Below are 23,831 nucleotides of genomic sequence, written 5' to 3' on the forward strand. Positions count from 1 at the left end.
AAGGCAGACACAGACAGAAAGTTTCTCTGGTCACACAATCTGACAACTAAAAATAGCTTTAAGCTGTAATGAAGTATGGAGGAACAGTAAAAGGAGCAAAGATACACAAACATTCACTGCTAAATGCTCAGTTAAATGCCTGGATTGTGCCGCATTAAGGAGCCAAAACAGCCATTGCTGGACAGATGGACAGCGACCTCAGCAATCCTGCAAAGTGTGACAGGAGAAACTTGTATACCTTTAAAGATGGGTTACTATGAACTTTACACACTGTTTACAGTACAAATGTATATATATATATATATATATATGTCTTTCTCTGAAAGGCAATTCATTATTAAAGTGTGCAGGCAACTCATTAAGATCTCACTTAATAAACAAAGGTTTGTCTCTCTGAATTGACAACGACAGTGAAATCAATTCTGATAATTGCGTCTGAAGCTAAAGTTGAATTTGAGACTAGTTAGTAACAAACAGTGCATACTTCGTTCTTCATTTCAGGTTTTGTACATTTTTGTAAATTTTAAGCATTTGTTGCTGCTCCAAATTACAGTATTACTTAAGCCTGTTACATTATGCAGATTTGCATAGGCCAGTTTTACATCACCTGTACTAAACCTACTAAGGAAAAACTAAACAAATGAAAAATCATTTCATTTGAAGGAATATTTTCCTATTTTCCTGTATGTTGATGTTGAGTTACTGTTCCCTTCTGAAATGTAAGTGAACTAATAATCTTTTATTACACAGTACAAGTTTTTAAGTAATCTAAAAGCCACTGAATTCAATTTAAGCCTATTACTATAAATCAGCTGATTAAAATGCTCAGATGAACAAACAGCAGTTGGTGGTCTGGCTGTGCTGTTCTACACAGTGAACTGAAGAGGGCAGTAAAGAGTCACTGCAGTGTGAGGTTAAAATGAAAGTGAAAATATTTACATTAGACGTGTTTGCCAGGAACTGCTGAGGTGAGTAGCAGCAGAAGCTTTCAGTAAATATAGAGGTTTACTCTGTTTATTTAGTGGCTTATTTACATATTTATTCATTAATAATATGCGTGTGTGTATATAAATGCCTTCATCGCTTATTTTCTGATTTCTGTCTTAAGTGTCACCATCTAATGGTTTCTAAACTATAACATATCCTAAAGACTAAAACATAAAGACATGGTGAATATTTTGTAAACTATTTTTTTGATCATCGAGCAGCGCTGTAAACATCAGACATCAGACAGTGTTCCTGCAGGTTTTGGTTTCACTGTTGGGGTGTTCAGTGTAAACATCCTGCTCTCCAAAGAGCTCTGTGATCTAATCTATAATAACACGTTCCTCATTATTGTGTACACAGCAGTATAACACTGATAATAGAGCTGTATTAATAGATTTGTTGTTCATGTTCGTGTTACAGTTCTTACAGGTACAGTAAATACCTGCATGTCCTTCCTGCAGCAGTGAATAACATTACTGTGTTGTGATTTGTGTGTAAAATGCATTTATAGAACAGCAGCTGGTCTTTCTGTCTTTGATATCACTGAAAAAGAGGGAACTTCAGCTGTGAGGAGGACGTCAGTAACAGCCCAGTGGAGAAGATGAGTTTTCTTAGTTCCTGGTTTAATTACGGTTCGACTGAAGACCCCGCAGGTGAGTGTTTATCTGATATTTCAGTGTCAGTTAACGTTATGGTTGGGGATGTTGATGGACTGGCGTAGGTGGAACATGATGTGCTGCTTCCATAGACTGATATACTTTAGGAGGAGAATGACTGACCTTTCTGTCCAGATGATCAGAAGATACATAACAGTGTTTAACTTCAGTCAAATATATCACAGTCAGGAGCTTCGCTAGGCATCTCTGTACTGAGGGATTCTATGGAAAAAATATGTAACACATGAGAAAAAAATCAGTAACTACAGGGACTTTAATGCAAACTGGCTGAGCTATTCTTAGATCATACATGTGTGTAATAGAACTTTGGGGCTGCCAGTGGGCCTTGGCCATTTAAGGGGTTAAGGATCACATGCATCTCCTAAAAAACAAAACAAACAAAATAAAAGAGATGAACAGCAGACAGATCAGAGCCTGTCTTCACTGAAATTATAAACTAACGTTAATAAGCTATATTTAACAAGGAATGTTAAGAAAGTTGCAGGTCAATTACATCATTGCATTAAAGTGCTGTTTCTTTCTACAATATGTCAATGTGATGAAAACAAGCTGCTGTAATGAATAAAGCTAATGAATTGTCCAACCTTGTCAACACGTCTTACTGTTGGGTTCATAAGCAGCCCCCTATATAAAAATATAGGATATTTTGATATCCTACAATTTTTCTGACATCCTCATTATAACATCCGTATCGTTTTATTTATCAAAAATTGTCATAATTATTTTTTTACATGAATATTTTCTGACCTCTCTTTATCCCTCAGAATTAATCAGGCTATTTTTGTTACTGTGCTTTTAAGACTGAAGTAAATGTAAATGACCTCTGATTGTTGCCTCTGAGTTAAACTGTTGTGGGCTGAATAGGTGGATATATGTAAATATGTAAACGGACTGATTCTTGTGACATCACAAAAGCAATGAATTCAAAACAGGCTAATTTTAATGCGTGGCGTTACTACACTTTAATAACGATATGTACACGCACAGTTGCTCTTCTCAATGGGTAGAACAAACAACACTGGCACAAAATTAACATTTTATTTAATGCATTTTTGTTACATCTAATATTATAATGTGATGGAAACCTAAACACAGAGTCATAACAAACAGCTGATTTCTAACTTTCTGTATTTGTAAACGTATCAGTGCCTTTTTAGATGGTAACTGTGATTCATTTCTGCTTCTAGAACTGAAGTATCTGCACTGTGTGATTGAAGACTCACTGAATACACATCAGGAGTATCTGAGAAAGCTGAATGAACGAATGCCCGGTCTGAGGGAGGTGTCTAATGTGGAGGAGTGTGATTTCATCCTGCTTTTCCATTCCAGCACTGACACTGAAGCAGCGCTGCAGAAACTTCAGGAGTTATCAGGTACCAGAGTGATCAGCATTAACACACTGTGACAGCAGCCTGACAGGCTCAAGAACTCAGAGAGAGGCTCAGGAACTCAGAGAGAGCAGCTCAGGAACTCAGAGAGAGCAGCTCAGAAACTCAGAGAGAGCAGCTCAGGAACTCAGAAAGAGCGGCTCAGGAACTCAGAGAGAGGCTCAGGAACTCAGAGAGAGCAGCTCAGAAACTCAGAGAGAGCAGCTCAGGAACTCAGAGAGAGCGACTCAGGATCTCAGAGACAGCAGCTCAGGAACTCAGAGAGAGCAGCTCAGGAACTCAGAGAGAGCAGCTCAGAAACTCAGAGAGAGCAGCTCAGGAACTCAGAGAGAGCAGCTCAGGAACTCAGAGAGAGCAGCTCAGAAACTCAGAGAGAGCAGCTCAGGAACTCAGAGAGAGCAGCTCAGGAACTCAGAGAGAGCAGCTCAAGAACTCAGAGAGAGGCTCAGAAACTCAGAGAGAGCAGCTCAGGAACTCAGAGAGAGGCTCAGGAACTCAGAGAGAGCAGCTCAGGAACTCAGAGAGAGCAGCTCAGGAACTCAGAGAGAGCAGCTCAGAAACTCAGAAAGAGCGGCTCAGGAACTCAGAGAGAGGCTCAGGAACTCAGAGAGAGCAGCTCAGAAACTCAGAGAGAGCAGCTCAGGAACTCAGAGAGAGCGACTCAGGATCTCAGAGACAGCAGCTCAGGAACTCAGAGAGAGCAGCTCAGGAACTCAGAGAGAGCGGCTCAGGAACTCAGAGAGAGCGGCTCAGGATCTGAGAGAGAGCAGCTCAGGAACTCAGAGAGAGCACAGGAACTCAGAGAGAGCGGCTCAGGAACTCAGAGAGAGCAGCTCAGGAACTCAGAGAGAGCGGCTCAGGAACTCAGAGAGAGCAGCTCAGGAACTCAGAGAGAGCAGCTCAGGAACTCAGAAAGAGCGGCTCAGGAACTCAGAGAGAGGCTCAGGAACTCAGAGAGAGCAGCTCAGAAACTCAGAGAGAGCAGCTCAGGAACTCAGAGAGAGCGACTCAGGATCTCAGAGACAGCAGCTCAGGAACTCAGAGAGAGCAGCTCAGGAACTCAGAGAGAGCAGCTCAGAAACTCAGAGAGAGCAGCTCAGGAACTCAGAGAGAGCAGCTCAGGAACTCAGAGAGAGCAGCTCAGAAACTCAGAGAGAGCAGCTCAGGAACTCAGAGAGAGCAGCTCAGGAACTCAGAGAGAGCAGCTCAAGAACTCAGAGAGAGGCTCAGAAACTCAGAGAGAGCAGCTCAGGAACTCAGAGAGAGGCTCAGGAACTCAGAGAGAGCAGCTCAGGAACTCAGAGAGAGCAGCTCAGGAACTCAGAGAGAGCAGCTCAGAAACTCAGAAAGAGCGGCTCAGGAACTCAGAGAGAGGCTCAGGAACTCAGAGAGAGCAGCTCAGAAACTCAGAGAGAGCAGCTCAGGAACTCAGAGAGAGCGACTCAGGATCTCAGAGACAGCAGCTCAGGAACTCAGAGAGAGCAGCTCAGGAACTCAGAGAGAGCGGCTCAGGAACTCAGAGAGAGCGGCTCAGGATCTGAGAGAGAGCAGCTCAGGAACTCAGAGAGAGCACAGGAACTCAGAGAGAGCGGCTCAGGAACTCAGAGAGAGCAGCTCAGGAACTCAGAGAGAGCGGCTCAGGAACTCAGAGAGAGCAGCTCAGGAACTCAGAGAGAGCAGCTCAGGAACTCAGAGAGAGCAGAGGAACTCAGAGAGAGCGGCTCAGGAACTCAGAGAGAGCAGCTCAGGAACTCAGAGAGAGCGGCTCAGGAACTCAGAGAGAGGCTCAGGAACTCAGAGAGAGCAGCTCAGGAACTCAGAGAGAGCAGCTCAGGAACTCAGGGAGAGCAGAGGAACTCAGAGAGAGCGGCTCAGGAACTCAGAGAGAGCAGCTCAGGAACTCAGAGAGAGCGGCTCAGGAATTTAGAGAGAGCGGCTCAGGAACTCAGAGAGAGGCTCAGGAACTCAGAGAGAGCAGCTCAGGAACTCAGAGAGAGCAGCTCAGGAACTCAGAGAGAGCAGCTCGGGAACTCAGAGAGAGCAGCTCAGAAACTCAGAGAGAGCAGCTCAGAAACTCAGAGAGAGCGGCTCAGGAACTCAGAGAGAGCGGCTCAGGAACTCAGAGAGAGCGGCTCAGGATCTGAGAGAGAGCAGCTCAGGAACTCAGAGAGAGCAGAGGAACTCAGAGAGAGCGGCTCAGGAACTCAGAGAGAGCGGCTCAGGAACTCAGAGAGAGCGGCTCAGGAATTTAGAGAGAGCGGCTCAGGAACTCAGAGAGAGGCTCAGGAACTCAGAGAGAGCAGCTCAGGAACTCAGAGAGAGGCTCAGGAACTCAGAGAGAGCAGCTCAGGAACTCAGAGAGAGCGGCTCAGGAACTCAGAGAGAGCGGCTCAGAAACTCAGAGAGAGCGGCTCAGGAACTCAGAGAGAGCGGCTCAGGAACTCAGAGAGAGCAGCTAAGGAACTCAGAGAGAGCAGCTAAGGAACTCAGAGAGAGCGGCTCAGGAACTCAGAGAGAGCGGCTCAGGAACTCAGAGAGAGGCTCAGGAACTCAGAGAGAGCAGCTCAGGAACTCAGAGAGAGCAGCTCAGAAACTCAGAGAGAGCAGCTCAGAAACTCAGAGAGAGCAGCTCAGGAACTCAGAGAGAGCGGCTCAGGAACTCAGAGAGAGCGGCTAAGGAGCTCAGAGAGAGCGGCTCAGGAGCTCAGAGAGAGCGGCTCAGGAACTCAGAGAGAGCGGCTCAGAAACTCAGAGAGAGCGGCTCAGGAACTCAGAGAGAGCGGCTCAGGAACTCAGAGAGAGCAGCTCAGGAACTCAGAGAGAGCGACTCAGGATCTCAGAGACAGCAGCTCAGGAACTCAGAGAGAGCGGCTCAGGAACTCAGAGAGAGCGGCTCAGGAACTCAGAGAGAGCGGCTCAGGAACACAGAGAGAGCAGCTAAGGAACTCAGAGAGAGCAGCTCAGGAACTCAGTAGTGAGTTTTATTTACTAATAACTAAAAATAGAGCAAATTCTTGAAACAAAGCCCTGATTGCTTGGCAGCAGTCTCTCATGTGGCTTCCTAGCCGAGGTCCTCTCCCCTCCTCTTCCTCTTGGCCACCACGTCCCTCCCCTCTTAGAGCACCACTAGTGCCGAAGGTTAGGCTAGGTCCACTGACTGAGTCCAAGTAGGAGAAGGAATCTGAGATGCAGCACAGCTGTGTGCAGTGCTGTGGGGCTGAGCACCACTTTGTCACTGGGTGGCGCTATGTGACCAGGTGCCTTCCGGGGGGTCCAGGCAGCACTGCAGGGCCTGGCAACATGATGATAATACTGTATTGACAGTGAGGCACTAGATGGGGCGGAGCATTGCCAGATGGCACCAACAGAGAGCGGACGATTCGTACTGGCTGAGAAAACAAAGTACACCCAGAAATACACACAGAGAACATTGGGGGTGTAATAAGGAGTGTTTATTCACAAATGACTCAAACAAAAAATCCTCCACTGACACAAAGCCTGCTCTGGTTCCTTTTGCATTTATGTTTTTCTTTACTACAGACTCCAGGCCTGCTGTTCTAGTGGTTCTCCATCACACATTTGACCCAGACTGCACTGTACCAGACAGCAGCAGAGCAGTAACCAGAGAGGAAACTCTCACTGTGGACTGTCTGTTCCACGAGGATAGAGGACTCCTGAGCTGCCAGAGGAACCAGGAAGCTCTGGATAAAGTTACAGAGTGGATAAAATCTCTGGTATTGAGTTTAAAATCAGTTTTACAAAGTAATTTAAGGTTTGCTTTTTCTATTTCTTGAATTACATTTCCATCCACACCTTCAGGATGGTAAATTACAATTGTTAAATGAATACATTTCATTGTAACTGAATGATAAACAAATCGCAAACCACATATTTTATTACAAATATGAAATCTCATTGTGGATTAGCGCTCCTGTTTTAAAGTACCAGCCCTGACAGAGTCACACGACCTTCAAAATGTTATATTTCACATTGTTTTGACGCTTCATTTTTAGGTGAAAACTCAAGGTAAAACAAAAACATGTAAGTTCTGCCTCATTCTATTATTACATTACTGGCACCTTTATGTTATTCTTGGTGATATTAGCATTATTTGTAATTCATACGTAATTAGACTTGCTTAAACATAAACATAAAATGAATAATTTGGTTCAAAAATCAAATGTACACAACTTCCCTTCAGAAAAATCACAAACATTTCACATGTGAAGTGTTTAAAACCACATTAGTTTATTCATGTGTGAAGTTCATGTGGTTTTTCTTTAAGGGTTTCCACTGACCTCAGATGTAGCCATGTTTAGAGTCCAAATTTTGCTTTGTTAGTTAAGCTAGTTAAGCTAGTTAGTTATGAGTCTGTGCCACCATAATGAAGACCTTTTTCCTGAGAGAGAAAAAGTGTAAATTTGATTTTCTCTGAACTGTTCCTTCATGTTAAAGTGACTTTCTACCAAAGGCATTCAAACATGCTCTGTTGTCTGTCGCCTCTCTAACAGCCAACGCCCCAGATTCAGAGCCCCAGGTGAGTGTTTGGTCTCTGCACTCATTCTCTACTCATTCTCCTCACCTCACTGCTGTGTACTTAGAGCACTGCTCAGTTCTACACCCAAACTAAATACTCTGTTTTCATTTCTACAATCTGTCAGCAGGAGAGCGAGAATTCTGAACCGTCAGCAGGAGAGCCGGCAGTGTGTCCAGGTGAGCCGGAGAGAAAATAATTATTTGAGGGCTGACCGTGGTTCTGTTATATTAATGCCTGACTGATATAAAAGCCTTCCTATAGTCAGATCCACATCATAAAATCAAATACTTCAGAGCCTGAAATGTACAGAGAGCTCCATTATTACTGCCACTGTTGTCTTTGTGGTTAAACTAAAAATGAAAATATGAGAGAAATCTAACCTATTTCTCTCACATTTTCAATTAGAGATTGACAGAAACAATATTACAAATTTATTAACCATCTTTACCAAGGATACCAATAATTATGGAGCTCAGCGTAAGATATACATTACAACCAGTTAATTGTTAGGGGCTATATGAGTAGATTATTTGTTTGTCCATAATTTATGATGATTTAGTGTTATATGTGAGTATTTTATACACATTTATCTCCTACAATAAATCAATAAAGCAAACTGTGGAAAAGGCATGACAGACGAAGTGCAGTACAGCTGAATCAAAGAAATCAGAATATGGCAGCATATTCCTGACTTTTTTCAAAATCAAATGCAGATTTGAAAATGCTAATTAAGATGTGCATTTTCAGTTGCATTTCCGCTGTGAGAGCGTATTACTTAAGATATTAATAAAATTCAAATACAAAATGTGCATCTACATTTGCATTTAATGGCTGATAAAGGTTAAGATGGAAAAGCAAAATCTTTCTGACGTTTAATTTTCATTGAAGAACATTTCAAGGAAAAACTACTGTCCACTGACAATTGCATTTCCTCATAGTGGCACTCCAGCACATCTGCATTTTCACTGTCAGCAAGGCTTCCTGTCAATCAAACATTGTTGGTGGGACACCAGGTGGGACTTTGTCTTAGGGGGATTTAATCTGATTTAAGTTTGATTTGAATTTGAAAAAAGTCTGGAAAATGCTGCCATGATCAGTTTAATTCTAGAAATAACATGAACAATCTATATTTTATGGCAACCACAGAAGTAAATGCAGCACCCTTCAGGATGTACAAAAGGATAAGTACACATTTGGTTAACAGAAACATATGAATACCAGCAACGTGCCAAGTATAAACACTCAGTACATTCTGTCTGTTTTTGACTTTATTGGTGGATATGGGTCTTGTTTGTAGGACATGAAATCATTACATTTATTTATTTATTCTATAAATCAGTTTGATTAAAACATTCTTTAGCAATCAATTTACTGAATCATGATAAATAACAGTGACCCACAAAATACTGATGCAGTGTATTTATGTAAAAACATATCAGTGTCTTTCTGGATGATAACTGAGTCATTTCTGTTTGTAGGAAAACTGAAGTATCTGCGCTGTGTGTCTGGAAACACACTGAAAGCAGATGAGGAATATCTGAGGAAGCTGAATGAACGAATACCCGACCTGAAGGAGGTGTTTAATGTGGAGGAGTGTGACGTCATTCTGGGTTTCTGTCCTGTTGTTTCTCGAGCTGGAACTGATATTGAAGCAGCGCTGAGCAAACTAAAGCGATTATCAGGTACAATCTGTGTGCTCAGAGTAAAGCATTAATGCACCTTTGTAGATACACTATATGGCCTAAAGTATGTGGACCTCCGACCATCACACCTATATGAGCTTGTTGGACGTCCCATTCCAAAACCACAGGCAACATAGAGTTGCCCCCCTTTGCAGCTCTAACAGCTTCCACTCTTCTGGGAAGCTTTCTACAAGATTATGGAGTGTGTTAGGGGGAATTTGTGCCCATTCAGTCCAACATCAGTGCCTGACCTCACAGTCAATGTTCCAATGTTCATCCCAAAGGTGTTCAGTGGGGTTGAGGTCAGGGCTCTGTGCAGGCCACTGGAGTTCCTCGTCAAACCATGCCTTTATGGAGCTCACTTTGTGAACAGGGGCTCAGTCACGCTGGAACAGGAAAGGCTCTTCCCCAAACTGCTGACACAGTTTGTAATTACGTAAATTGTGCTGCAGCATCAACAACACCCTTCACTGGAACTAAGGGGCCCAAATTTGTTTGCATGGTCTACTGCTTTGTGGCTGAGTTGCTCTTGGACACTTCCATTTCACAATAACAACACTTTCAGGTGTCTGGGGCAGCTCTAACAGGACGGAAATCTCACAAAGTGACTTGTAGCAAAAGTGGCATCCCATAACATGGCTATGTTTAAAGTCACTGAGCTCACCACTATGACCTGTTCTACTGCCAGTGTTTGTCTGAAGAGACTACATGGCTGTGTGTTTAATTTTATATACCTGCTAGCTTTGGGTGTGGCTGAAACACCTGAGCTTAATAATTAGGAGGGGTGTCCACATACTTAGTGCAAAATAATTTGGCCTGAGTTTAAGATTAGCTATATTTTTTCGACAAAAGTTGTGCATGTTTTTCTTTAAACTGTAGACTCCAGGCCTGCGGTTCTAGTGGTTCTCCATCACACATTTGACCCAGAGTACACTGTACCAGACAGCAGCAGAGCAGTAACCAGAGAGAAAACTCTCACTGTGGACTGTCTGTTCCACGAGGATAGAGGACTCCTGAGATGCCAGACGAATCAGGAAGCAGTGGATAAAGTTGCAGAGTGGATAAAACCTCTGGTATTTAATTAACACAAATTTTCTATTATTATTTAAATATTGCTACTTTTTAACTTTTGAATTAAATTTACCTCCACATTTACAGAATGCTAAATTACTTTTTTTTTAAAAATGTTTCAGATTTTCAAAATATTTCTTTTTTTAAAGCACCATGCCAGACAGTCACCACCATTACAGTGTTTAAAATGTTTAATGTCACATGCTCATATAGATTCTTCACCGCATATTCATTCAATACTTACTTAAACTCGGAAATACAATGAAGTGGAAACCTTACTTTCAATATCACAGAGTAGGAAACAAGTAACAATCATAAGCAATTAGAAACTGTAACTAAGTTTAGTGGTGGTAAAAGTAACAGCAATATAAACTCTGATGTTTTGATCTCCACTGTTAGGTAAACAGTTCATCGTTTTCTCAGACAGGTACGTCACATCTTACGTTATTATTATTAGCACTAGAGAGTTTATTACTACATCATTAGACAATGTTAAAACTGACTGTCTGTCTCTGAAGCTCAGACGTCTTTTGTCTGTTTACTCATTTTACCAGTTGGAGGCTTTTACAGTTATTTGACAGGCCTTCTACCATCAGGCCCCACAGCTCCAGACGCCCAGGTGAGTGTTTATCCACTGTGCTCATTCTGTCCTCTTTACCGCTGAATATGTACAGCACTGCTGACAGAACCACAAAAACCTTCAGACTTCAGACAAAATCAGACATTTTTAACATCTACTGCAATAAACCGTATCTAAATAAATCTCAATGGAAATGATACGTCCCAACGAACTCTTCTATTTTCCATGTTCATTCCAGGAGAACGAAACATCTAAACCGACAGCAGAAGAGGCAGCAGAGGCAGGTGAGTCTGAAAAAGAATTAGTTCTGGAGTGACTCTGATTCTATTATAACCATTCCTGACTGAGGTTTCACTTTTACAGAGCTTCAGATTAACAAATCTGAAGGGTTCACTGAGTCGTAACAGATAGTAGTGATCCATAAAATATTTGAGCTTTTTATTGTGCTGAAACACATCAGTGTCTTTCTGGATGGTAACTGTGAGTCATTTCTGTTTGTAGGAAAACTGAAGTATCTGCGCTGTGTGTCTGGAAAAACGCTGAAAGCAGATGAGGAATATCTGAGGAAGCTGAATGAACGAATACCCGGCCTGAAGGAGGTGTTTAATGTGGAGGAGTGTGACATCATTCTGGCTTTCTGTCCTGTTGTTTCTCGAGCTGGAACTGATATTAAAGCAGCGCTAGAAAAACTTCAGCATCTGTCAGGTACCAGCTGTGCTCAGACTGAAAAATCAATGTACATTTGATGATGCGCTACAATGTTGCTTGAAAGTTTGTCAGCCTTATATTATTTTGTAATTTCTACATAAATGTGACCCAAAACATGATCAGATCTTCAGTTAAGTTATAACAAAAGATAAAGTGAAATCAAGCAAACAAATAACAAAAACAATATAGTTTTTCATCCAGTTATTGAACAAAATGATCCAACACTAATTTTTTTTTTTTAGCAAAAGTATGTAAACCTCTAGAATTATCATTTTTGGTAGAGGTGATAATTAGGATCAGGAGGTTCAATTAATTGAAGGACAATCAGGTGTGAGTGTGGCTGACCCTACCCTGTTTAAAAAAACATTGAGTCTTCACCATCAAAATCTGGTCTTCTCCTCACACATTTTTAATGCATGCCATGTCTCAGTCACATTTTATTTTTGAGGACCCCTTTGCCAATGCTCACTAGGCTAGAAGAGATTCTAAAATAATTTCTAAAATATCTAAAGTAAAAAGAGTTTGGACTTCATCATTCTACTGTCAGGCAGATCAAAAAAGCAGAACAAAAAGCAGAAAATTCAACACCACAGTTACCCTTCCGAGGAGTGGTCATCAAGTGGCCAAGAATAAGGCATAGAATCTTTTGGAAGATCACAAAGAACTCCAGGGAAACATAAGGATCGGCAGGTTCTTCTTAGACTAGATAATGTCAGTGTTCATGAATCCACCATCAGACAAACACAAGGTGAATAGTACATATGGAATGGTAGCTTTGAGAAAGCTACCACTCTCCAGAAAGAACACTGCTGCCTGTTTAAAGTTTCCTAAAGACCACCTGGATGAGCCAGAAGGCTACCGAAACAATGTGGACAGATAAGGTAAAAATGGATCTTTGTGGCTTAAATAAAAGATGTTATGTTTGGCAAAACCAAACACTGCATTCCAGTATAAGAACCTCATCCTTAACTATGAAACATGGTGGTGGCAGCATCATGGTTTGGGGCTGTTTTGCTGCTATTGGACCCGGCCAGCTTGCCATCATTTAGAGTAGGTATGAATTCTAGACTGTGTTGAGAAATTCTACATGAGAATGTTAAGGCATCCATCCATTAACTGAACCTCAACAAAGGGTGGGTCCTGCAGAAAGACAACACCCCTAAAAACACCAGATAGTTTACAAAGAATGGCTAAAGTGGAACAAACGTTGCATTTTGGAATGGCCAAGTCAAAATCCAGACCTTAATCCAATGGAAATTTTGTGGCAGAACCTAAGGTATAGTGGAGTTTAATGAAAGAAAGCACACCAGCATAACATAGTTTAAGCAGTTCTGTAAGGAGGAACGGGCCAAGATTCCTCTAAGTCAACGTGCAGCACTGATCAACAGTTACAGGAACCGTTTGGTTGAAGTTATTGCAGCTAAAAGGTGTCACACTAGTTACTGAAAGTAGAGGTTCACAAAGACATTTAATGTTAGATTACTTAATAAAAGACTGAAAACCTATATACTTTTTGCGTTATTTGTTTTACTTATATTTAATTTATAAACTTCATAAAATGATGAAGGGTTCACAAATTTTCAGGCAGCACTGTATATGACTAAACATATGTTGACACCTGACCAACACACCTACATGAGCTTGTTGGAGGTCCAATTCGAAATCCATAGTTTGTGTGTGCTGTAGCATCAACATCACCCTTCACTGGAACTGAGAGCCCAAACCCTGAAAAACAGCCCCGCCCATCATCCCTCCTCCACCAAACTGTACTGTTGGCTCTGCATTCCGGTAGGTAATGTTCTCCTGACCTCCACCAAACCCAGATTCATCATCAGACTGACCGATAGAGAAGCTGATTCATCACTCCAGAGAACACAGTTCCACTGCTGGGGCAGATCTAGCAGGACAGAAATTTCACAAACTGACTTGTGGCAGAGGCAGTATCCTATGACAGAGCCCTGTTTAAAGTCACTGAGCTCTTCAGTACAATCCATTCTACTGCCAGTGTTTGCCTATCAAGACTGCAAGGTTACGTGCTTGATTTTATACAATACCTGTTAGCAATGGGTGTGGCTGAAACACCTGAACGTGGTAATTAGGAGGGGTGTCCACATACTTTAAGGCATATACTGCAAAATGATTTAAGTAGAGTTAAACATTAGAGTTGTCGTTGACAAGACTGTGTATATTTTCTTTACTACAGACTCCAGGCCTGCGGTTCTAGTGGTTCTCCATCACACATTTGACCCAGATTACACTGTACCAGACAGCAGCAGAGCAGTAACCAGAGAGAGAACTCTCACTGTGGACTGTCTGTTCCACGAGGACAGAGGACTCCTGGGAAGCCAGAGGAACCAGGAAGCTCTGGATAAAGTTACAGAGTGGATAAAATCTCTGGTATTTAGTTACTTAACATAGAAATGTTGCTACTTTTAATTTCCAACCACATTTACAGAATACTAAATTACAGTCACAAACATTACAGTGTTTAAAATGTTTAATGTCACATGCTCATATAGATTCTTCACCGCATATTCATTCAATACTTACTTAAACTCGGAAATACAATGAAGTGGAAACCTTACTTTCAATATCACAGAGTAGGAAACAAGTAACAATCATAAGCAATTAGAAACTGTAACTAAGTTTAGTGGTGGTAAAAGTAACAGCAATATAAACTCTGATGTTTTGATCTCCACTGTTAGGTAAACAGTTCATCGTTTTCTCAGACAGGTACGTCACATCTTACGTTATTATTATTAGCACTAGAGTGTTTATTACTACATCATTAGACAATGTTAAAACTGACTGTCTGTCTCTGAAGCTCAGACGTCTTTTGTCTGTTTACTCATTTTACCAGTTGGAAGCTTTTACAGTTATTTGACAGGCCTTCTACCATCAGGCCCCACAGCTCCAGACGCCCAGGTGAGTGTTTATCCACTGTGCTCATTCTGTCCTCTTTACCGCTGAATATGTACAGCACTGCTGACAGAACCACAAAAACCTTCAGACTTCAGACAAAATCAGACATTTTTAACATCTACTGCAATAAACCGTATCTAAATAAATCTCAATGGAAATGATACGTCCCAACGAACTCTTCTATTTTCCATGTTCATTCCAGGAGAACGAAACATCTAAACCGACAGCAGAAGAGGCAGCAGAGGCAGGTGAGTCTTAAGCACCGTTTAAAGTTTACAACTCAAAACGTTAAAACATGAAATGACAAAAAAATCATTTAAATTATGTAGTGATGTAATGAACTGTTGGCTGTGAATTTCCCAAGCTAATGACAGAATATATTCACTTGAGACAGCGAGACATGGTAAACAGAATAATGGCTAAATTAAAGGTTTTGACATGTTTTCTGCTCTTTTCTTGAGTAAAAGCCAACATTTCTTATCCCATGTGAGTCGGTGATAAAAACCATTACAATTATCCTGAGGTAAAAATCACCCCCCTCCCATTGGAAAGATAATCTCATCTGAACAGTACTGTGGCGTCATGCAGAAGAGTTAGGAAACACCATAATTTCTAGTAAAAATGCTGTTTTATTTAGAACAAGGCAGGAATGCCACTAGCCAGTAACCATAACTAACCTTACACTTACTCTTCCCGCACACCAGTTTTCGCTACACAAACACAATTAACCGCGAATAAACACATGGACACTCTTAAACTAAGCCACAATAACATACAACATTAACAGCATAAACAAGAACATAAACAGTCCTTTTATCAGGGGGGCGGGGCTACGGTGCAGACCATGCATACTGTGCACCAAAGTCCCTTTTTCTCTGAACAGAGCATATGGCAGCCGGCACAGTACTTTAGAAAATAATAATTAGTTTTTCAGTGATTGTGGCTCTGTTATAAGAATTCTTGAATGGATTTTTGTTAGAGTTTTATAATAAAAACAAATCTAAACAGTCCAGTTTACTGGTGCAAATAAATGGGCAGTGTTTCCTCTAGGACTTTTTTCAGCAGCGGTGGCAGCACAATATGCAAAATACATATAACATAAACACTGACAGGGGATGGTCGGATGCTGACCAGGAGAGCCCCACAGGCCTTGTCATTTTGGAGATGGATCCAGTCGTCTGGCCATAACGATTTGGCCCTTGTCAAAATCGCTGATGTGTTTACGACTACGAGAATCGACTGTTCAATAACCATCTAATATAATATCCCAGAACCCGACATGCACAAGACAACGAACATTATTCGCTACATTTGAACATGTTTTGGCTCATCAATGTATATCAGCAAGTTAGTTTTAGAGGCTAAATGAGCAGAGCTAAATGTCCACTGTTACTTTTTATGATTTTAATTTCATATTTCATAAATGTCTTCTGCTACTGTTAAGCTTTATCACCTGTCCGTAAAGCACTTTGAGCTGCCACCTCTATGAAAAGTGCTGTTTAATGTGAGTGAGCATACAATCCAGCTCCATGAGGTGATTAGCATCTAAAAATAGTTCATATAATTGTATCCAACTGCTAACAAATACTCCCTTAACTAGCACTGGTTATTCTGCTTGATGTTTCATGGTTGTCACTCACAAACACTATTAAAATGTTTGTATAGATCAAGAAGAACAGATCATGTTGGACAATCTAAACACAAATCAGGAACAAGATGAAGAATTTGAAGATCTGAGTACAATGTTTGAAGATCCAAATGCCAAAGAGGGGAAAGTCATTAAAAATGAACTACAGAAAAAGAGAACCAGACCAGTTCCAAATTCTCAAGACACCAGTGATGATACTTCGAATGATTCTGAGATGTTGGAGAGCCCTTCTAATGAAGATGAAGACCAGGGTCCAGTGACTAAGATGGCCTGTTTAAAGGCATCAAGTGTTCAGCCTACTCAAACACCCAAAGAGTTCTCTGAAAAGAGCGAGATGGATAAAGATGCGTAGTAAAATGGACACAGAATGACCCTGAGGTAATACAACGAGTACTACAATACTGTCTTATGAATAGATACTGCCTGATAATGTTAGAGCTAAGGCTTTCTTATGTTTAGTCTTCATTCATGTGCAATCCACTGGCTTTGATCAGGACAGTTCTTACCATTTCTTCATGACAGGGCACTGAATATACACAGATTATTATACAAACCCAATTCCAAAAAAGTTGGGACGGTAGATAAAATGTGAATAACAACAGATACTAATGATTTGCACATCCTTTTTGACCTGTATTCAGTTGAAAACAGTACAAAGACGTTTCAACTAATTAACTTTGTTTTGTACATATGTATTTTTCTAACTTTGTCTACAACATGTTCCAAAAAAGTTGGGACAGGCGGATGTTTACCACTGTTATATCACCTTTCTTTTGATCGTTTGGACACCAATTGTTGTAGTTATAAAATGGATTTTTTTCATATGCAGCTGCTCAGCAGTCTCTGTTGTTGTATGCTATGCTTCATAATGCTCCACATGTTTTCAATAGGAGACAGGCCTGGATCGAGACATTATTTTATTCTCCCTCTCTAAGATTTTTGCGAACTTTTGCCAGTGGCCTGAACATACTGAGCAAACACAGTCGTCTCAGGTGTTTTCTCAGGTCTTGGCAACCAAGATAATGACTTGGCTGTGTCTGAGCAACTGGAACTTTTTCACAAATACTAAAAGGATTAGAATCTCAAAAAGCAGCTCAAACTGAATAATGGAGATGTGAGTGGAAAAGTTCATAAAGTAGGTTGTCTGAGCAAGTGTACATAGATTTTATGCTAAATAAATGCAAAAAACATTTATTGTGTGTAACGGCCTTTAGCCCAGAGAAGTCTGCACCGTTTCTGGTTGTTGTTGATATACGGCTTAATCCACATTTGTAGATCCAGCAACTTATGGTGCTTATTGGCAAGGGTTTTTCAAAATGCTCCCAAGCCCAAGAGGTGATATCCATCAAAGAAGAATGCCAGTTTTTAATGCAGTGCTATCTGTGATAATAAGTCACAGGCACTCAATATTACTTTTTCCGGCCTTGACCTTTATACACAGAAATTTCTCTGGATTCCCTGAATTTTTTGATGATATTCAAGTGAAGTACCTAAAATCCATGCAGTTCAGTAGTACTAAAAAGCCCTTGTCCCAACTTTTTGGAATGTGTTGCAGGCATCAATTTCAGAAAAAAAAAACAAAAAAAACAATGAAATTTGTGAAGTAAAGCATTAAATATCTTGTCTTTATACCGTTTTCATTTAAATAAAGGTCAAAGTGAATTTACAAATCACTGCTTTAACTTTTTATTTGCACTACTGTCTAAACATCTTTGGAATTGGGTTTGTATTTTAATATATCTTCAAATAATATACTGAACAAAATGGATCTTGTACAACTTAACCCTAGCCTGTGTGATTTTAAAGTATTAGCAAAAACAGAGCAAGCTTCAGCTTTATGCTGTACATACGGTACACATTCATATGGTCTGTTATCAACTTTTGTCTCTTTGAATCTTAAGCCGTTAATAAAGCTGATGTAATTGGTGATGATTCCTGCATGAACACAGAATATATTTAGATGTACTGTTGTGTATTTCAAAACCTAAATCTAGAATTTGTGATATTTCCAATGTATTCAGTATATACAGTGCATGTGAAAATGTATTTCTTTTCTCAGACAGTCTACTAACAGAGTGAAACATTCACTTCTTATGGCAAGAACAGAAGTAAGGGTATTAAGAATGCATACTTTTAAAGCTACATGTCTGTATTATTGCATACCTAGTTTTCTTTTGGGCTAAAAATCTTTCAATGCACCAAATTTATGATGAATAACCTTCCCAACTGTACCATATTGTTATTCATGTGCTACAATTTCCAAGGTATAAGAAAATAAACATACAAACAAAAATAAAACTTGTGTTTCTAAAGTTATTGACTCCACCTCCACTCACAAGACTGCACGTTTTTGGGCGTGGTCTGTTCTTATTTTTTCACATTCCTTTAATGAAGGTACTGGAAACCTGTTTACATTTCTATTTGATTAGAAATTAGCCACACAATCATGTGACAGCAGTGCAGTGCATTAACGCCTTAATATTCCAGGTTTATTTTATACTGAGACTTAATGTTCAGTAACTTCAGGGACTTTAATGCAAGCTAATGGAGCTATTCTGAGGTTATATCAGTGTGTAATACACCTTGGCTTGTTAAGGGGTTAAACCATGCGGACAAGGTCCAAGAGCTCCAGTTAATGTTTATTTCCATTGTTAATTTTATAAACAAAAACTACCAAAAAAAAAGTTGTCAACCTATTTTTCATGATGAAAACGACACAAGAAATAAATAAAAAGTAACATTTGAAAACAAGAACTGTGACAAAATGTACTACACTTTTCATCATTGAATAACAACTGAACGATAATGTGAAAGACTGAAAACCATCCATCCATCCATCTATCCATCCATTCATCCATCCATCCATTCATCCGCACATATTACTTTTCAGTAATATCAGTACCACACAGTATCCTCAGGATCGCTAAAAACAACCACCTCCCACTTGTGAACTCGAGGCACACAGTGTGACATGCAGCAGGCTACGTTTATTTCAGTATGGCTCTTCCTCTCGTTGGAAGAAAAAGAAGAAGTGACTTATAGAATAACTTCAGCTACGTTACCACAGAAAACAAAACCAAGTGCAAAATATGTGACATAAACGTTAACACTGACTTTAGTTTGCTATGTCTCATGTTTAGTTTTAGCATTTTAATATATGTAGCACTATCATTAGCTTAGGTGTTCAGGTTACATTGGCCACCTAGTAATTTAACTGTGTGCACAGTTGCCTCGAACCTTAATCAACCTTAGCATTTCAAATACTGCTGGATTATTCATTTAATAAATCTAAGGGTCAAGGCATATCAGCAGTGTGAAGTTACTTTAAGCACAAGTTAACGTTAACTTGAGCAAGAATGAGTAAAGATCAGCACCGGTAATAGCACACGGGAGAAATCTGCCCTTAGGCTTTATACCAAAAAGCCCTGAAGGTAATCTTCTCCCGTGTGCCTGTTAAAGAGGTCCTTACCTCATATTAGAATGTTCCTAATAAATTGGCCAGTGAGTGCATATAAGCAGTGAAGCTGATGACTGTGCATCAATTTATTTCCAAAATAAAAAAATATGTTAAAACATTTATGAATATATGACCTTTTGTTTCTATGCCAGCGTGGTGTGATCATGTTTATAACCTTCAGTCCTGTTGACTCCTTATGAAGCTGCTTGAGTGCCAAGAGCATGCAAAGCTGCAAGAAGGCAAAAGGGGGCTAAAAATGAGAACTCTGCATGATGGCCAAATAACCACATTCCACCTATTTATATTTTGTTGATGTGCTTTGGTGAAAACTCACAGATGGCTCTCATAGAAAGAGGGGAAAAATCAGAGCCAGAAAAAAAAACAGAAAAGGTATAGGCCACTGCACCCCAGAAACAGTAAGAGTGAATTTAAATCTATTTTTACACTGTACTAGCATAAATTTAATAAAATAACTAAAATAATTAAATTAAATATCTCTAGTATTACTCAACTGAACCATATCTGCATGCTCATAAATATAAGCCACTTTCTCACACTACAAAATTTCAATGAAAAAATAAATAGAAAACGAACAGAAAACAGGTTTGTCCAAACTTACTGTCCTCTCTCCTTCAGAATGATCGTCATCCTATCAGACCAGTTTAACAGCTTCTGCATTCAGCCTCTCACAGAAACACACAGCACAAATGAAAACCCTCAAAGGAAACTGTTCTACACGCTGAAGCTTAGTCACTCAGTTTCCCCTCCAGTCTCAGAGGTAAAAGAACTGATATTCTGATAATCATACTCTACTAGTTTTAAGGGAGTTTTACACATTAAAGTCATTTTAAAGCTCGTGTTATAAACTTCAGCTGACTGTAAGTGAGTCAGATGAACAAACGCCAGCTGGTGGTTTAGTTCTACACAGTGAACGGTGAAGAGGGCAGTAAAGAGTCACTGCAGCGTATCCTGAAATTAAAAGTGAAATATTCACCCTAGACCCATTTGCCACAAACTGCTGAGGTGAGTAGCAGCACACAGTCTGTGTCTTACAGAAAATGTAATTATTCGTTTATTCATTCTGTTTATGAAACAATGTTTTCATCTGTTTATCAGTAGTATGTGTGTAAGTAATTGACTCTTAATCTAGAACTGAAAAACTATTTAGAAAGAAAATCAGACTGAAAAATAGCTCCCAAAGTCTAAATAGGTTTAAATTCATTGAAATTGAATGTAAAATTGTCATTATCTGATGGCATAATATCTGATCAAATGTACACAATGGAGTTCTGGGTGTGTTCTCTAACAGTGCTCTTGCTATAAAGATAAGACAAGATAAGATAAGATAATCCTTTTTTAGTCCTGCAACGGGGAAATTCTCAGTGCTACAGCAGCAAAGCGAGAGCAGGACACTCAAAAAGGGAAGAAGAGAATTAACAAGCAAAGTAACTAACCTTATTAATTACTTAACAAGGTTTTACAGTTTGTTACTTGTTACTATATAGAGAATATATATAATACTAAAAGTAAAAAATGAAGATAAATAAAAACAAAGATAATATGAGCTCTATTCTTCACAAAAAATAACTATATAAAGAATTATAAATAAGTAAAAGCTTAAATATTTACACTGTATTGTAAATTGTAAACTGTCACTCCACAGTTTATGTTCTGCAGGTGAGTGAGGTCTAACGGGGGTGGAGGGGGTTCCACTGGGAGCAGTGCTGGTTGTTCAGTCTAACAGCAGCAGGAAGGAAACTGTATTTTTGTAGATTTTGCATGTGAAGCTATTGCTGATAAAGCGCTGTATGTGACAGCATCACAGATTATATGTCTGAGATCCTGTCTCAAGCAACTGTTCTCAAAGACGGATGCACTTTATTCACTGGTTTTGCGCACCAGGCGCTCTGCACGGCTGGTTTTTAGCTAAATGAAGATGAATGGGAATGCAGGTCTAAATTGGAGGAGAGATTAGTGGGTTCAGTCTGGGAGTGTCCTGAACTCCTGAGGTTTTTATGATATGTTGAAATGACAGCTGGCAATGAGAAAGAAAACTAACCCATACATTCTAGGAGGATGTTAACAACACAGCTACTGACAGTTGTGTCGCCTGCACTGAACCAGAAACAGCATTCAGAACCGTAATGTTTCCCCCTCTGTTACAGCTCACTGCCTGCTTCTGTATTTCAGCAAAGTACAGAGGAGTGAGCAGATGCTGTAGTGCAGCCTGACTGATATGGGCCAGAGGTTGGTAGCCTCGAGCTAAAAGAGGTGAGCCAACAAGAAAAGGTGCTGCTGGTGATGCTGTCCTGCTCCCAGACTGGCCATGGTTCAGCAGCAGAATGACCAGTTTCCCTTGTAATAAAGTAACCTGAAATAAAATGTAACCAAAGGCACAAATACTGAACTTTTTAAACGCTTTAAACATTATTAGCCTCACATGAAAATCATTAAGCGTCTGTGAATTTTCTGGAGGTTTTGGGTCACTTCTGCAGTCTTCAGAGCGAATATTCTTGCACATCTGGACACTCCACACCTGGACACTTTATCTCAGTACCAATATCTGCACATATTTATTCAGCATTGTCATTATATGCTGTTACCTGTGCCCCCTTGTACAGTCATCATTGCACTGCCTTTTTTTATCTCAGGAGAGATCTTATTGCACATTTTTGTATATGTCTAGTTGTATATATGCCTGTAGATGGGTTTTATGTATATATTCTTCTTTTTATATTTTATCACCCTTATTGTTATAACTGTGCTGTGTAGTGTGACTGATACTGGCTGGTAAATTTCCTTCGGGATCAATAAAGTATCTATCAGCCTGCTGATCATGAGCTCTGTGATTGGTGTGGAGCTCTCCAAAGAGCATGGTGATCTAATAAATAATAACAGATATTCCTAGATAGCCTGTACATTACAGTAACACAGCTAATACAGTTATATCTGTAACAGTTTTTGTTGTACCTTCCTTTATTTTTTGGTCAATTTCTTACAATTCATCACTGTCAGAGCAAAACCTCTTATTTGCAACACATTAACAAGGAAAAACATTCTTGAGTTTTAATGAAAGTCAATATAACAATATGTTTTCCCAAGTAATTCTGGACCATTTCTGTTGGTCTGTTCATCATAAAACAGAGTTTTCAAATTCTGCAAAAAAAGTAAAGAATGACAAAAATGGAGATACAAGGTTTTTGTGTGACAGCAATGATATAAAACTGTTTATACTTTATTATATATAAACAGCTGATCTCACTGTATCAGATATTATTGAAAAAAGAAGAGACTGGCGCTTTCACTCTGAGGGGGACATCAGTCAGAGACCACTGAAGAGGATGCTCACTCAAAACGTCACAGGTGAGCAAACTGTGGGTTCTGTAAAACCCAATATTGTAATAATTTCCCGATAATGTAATAATGTCCAGAAATGTAATAATATTTTGCATTAAACTTGGTCAAAAATGTAATAAAAGTCTGTAATGTAATAACTTACAATAAAAATGTAATACAATATCTTAACTGATAACCTAATAATATTGTACTGATAACATAATCCATCATTACATCATTGGGACTGTTATATTTATAAGGTGATCATCTTTCCAAATGAATACTTCAGTCAAATAATGTCACACTTTAGTCAATATTCTACATTTTGGGTCATGTTTATAGTTGAGTTAAGCAGGGACAGTGTGGAGATAACCAACACTGCATTTATCAATACTCAGACCCCAGACACATCGACAGACTCAAACGCTGCTCAGACAGTTGCGCTATGTGTGAGGAGTTCGTGCACAACAGGCACAGTTTCCACAGTTCTGACTTTACCTTTTCTAGTGAAACAGACATGATTGTGGGTGGGACATCATTTTATTCTTCATGACCTGATTAGACAGTGAAAAGCAGGAGTTCCAGAACGAACATGAAGTCAGACTCTAACGGTCAACAGAATCTGTTTTTAAAGAAAAGCCAATGAATAAAAATAAATAAACACAACCATGTTTGTCAGAAACTGAAGTACTACAACATTTTGATGTGTATTTTCTGTAGTTTCTGAAAAGATTCATTAATTATTGGAAGCTTGATTTTAAACATGCAGAACTATTATTGGTTAGTATAATTTTTCCCAGCCGCTGACACAGAGTGACACAGCAAAATGTCAGATGGC

At 39.8% G+C, this 23,831-nt stretch overlaps 1 protein-coding gene across 2 annotated transcripts in view; it reads left to right on the forward strand.

Moving 5' to 3' along the window:
• The first annotated feature begins 910 nt into the window (after positions 1 to 910).
• LOC118814905 overlaps positions 911 to 23,831 on the forward strand; it is a 30,612-nt gene continuing 7,691 nt past the window's right edge. Inside the window, exons 1-17 of one of the 2 annotated variants that reach the window (XM_036580780.1) lie at positions 911 to 968; positions 1,499 to 1,640; positions 2,852 to 3,037; positions 6,593 to 6,786; positions 7,066 to 7,093; positions 7,564 to 7,589; positions 7,714 to 7,765; positions 9,068 to 9,271; positions 10,151 to 10,344; positions 10,742 to 10,769; positions 10,897 to 10,961; positions 11,161 to 11,206; positions 11,424 to 11,627; positions 13,834 to 14,027; positions 14,336 to 14,363; positions 14,491 to 14,555; positions 14,755 to 14,800. In XM_036580780.1, the coding sequence (XP_036436673.1) occupies positions 1,589 to 1,640; positions 2,852 to 3,037; positions 6,593 to 6,786; positions 7,066 to 7,093; positions 7,564 to 7,589; positions 7,714 to 7,765; positions 9,068 to 9,271; positions 10,151 to 10,344; positions 10,742 to 10,769; positions 10,897 to 10,961; positions 11,161 to 11,206; positions 11,424 to 11,627; positions 13,834 to 14,027; positions 14,336 to 14,363; positions 14,491 to 14,555; positions 14,755 to 14,800 (1,612 nt within the window). In that variant the 5' untranslated portion in view covers positions 911 to 968; positions 1,499 to 1,588. The remainder of the gene's footprint in view (positions 969 to 1,498; positions 1,641 to 2,851; positions 3,038 to 6,592; positions 6,787 to 7,065; positions 7,094 to 7,563; positions 7,590 to 7,713; positions 7,766 to 9,067; positions 9,272 to 10,150; positions 10,345 to 10,741; positions 10,770 to 10,896; positions 10,962 to 11,160; positions 11,207 to 11,423; positions 11,628 to 13,833; positions 14,028 to 14,335; positions 14,364 to 14,490; positions 14,556 to 14,754; positions 14,801 to 23,831) is intronic. The other variant, XM_036580781.1, reaches the window with a different exon arrangement.

This window comes from Colossoma macropomum, unplaced genomic scaffold (assembly GCF_904425465.1).
Source record: "Colossoma macropomum unplaced genomic scaffold, Colossoma_macropomum, whole genome shotgun sequence".
NCBI classification, from domain to species: domain Eukaryota; kingdom Metazoa; phylum Chordata; class Actinopteri; order Characiformes; family Serrasalmidae; genus Colossoma; species Colossoma macropomum.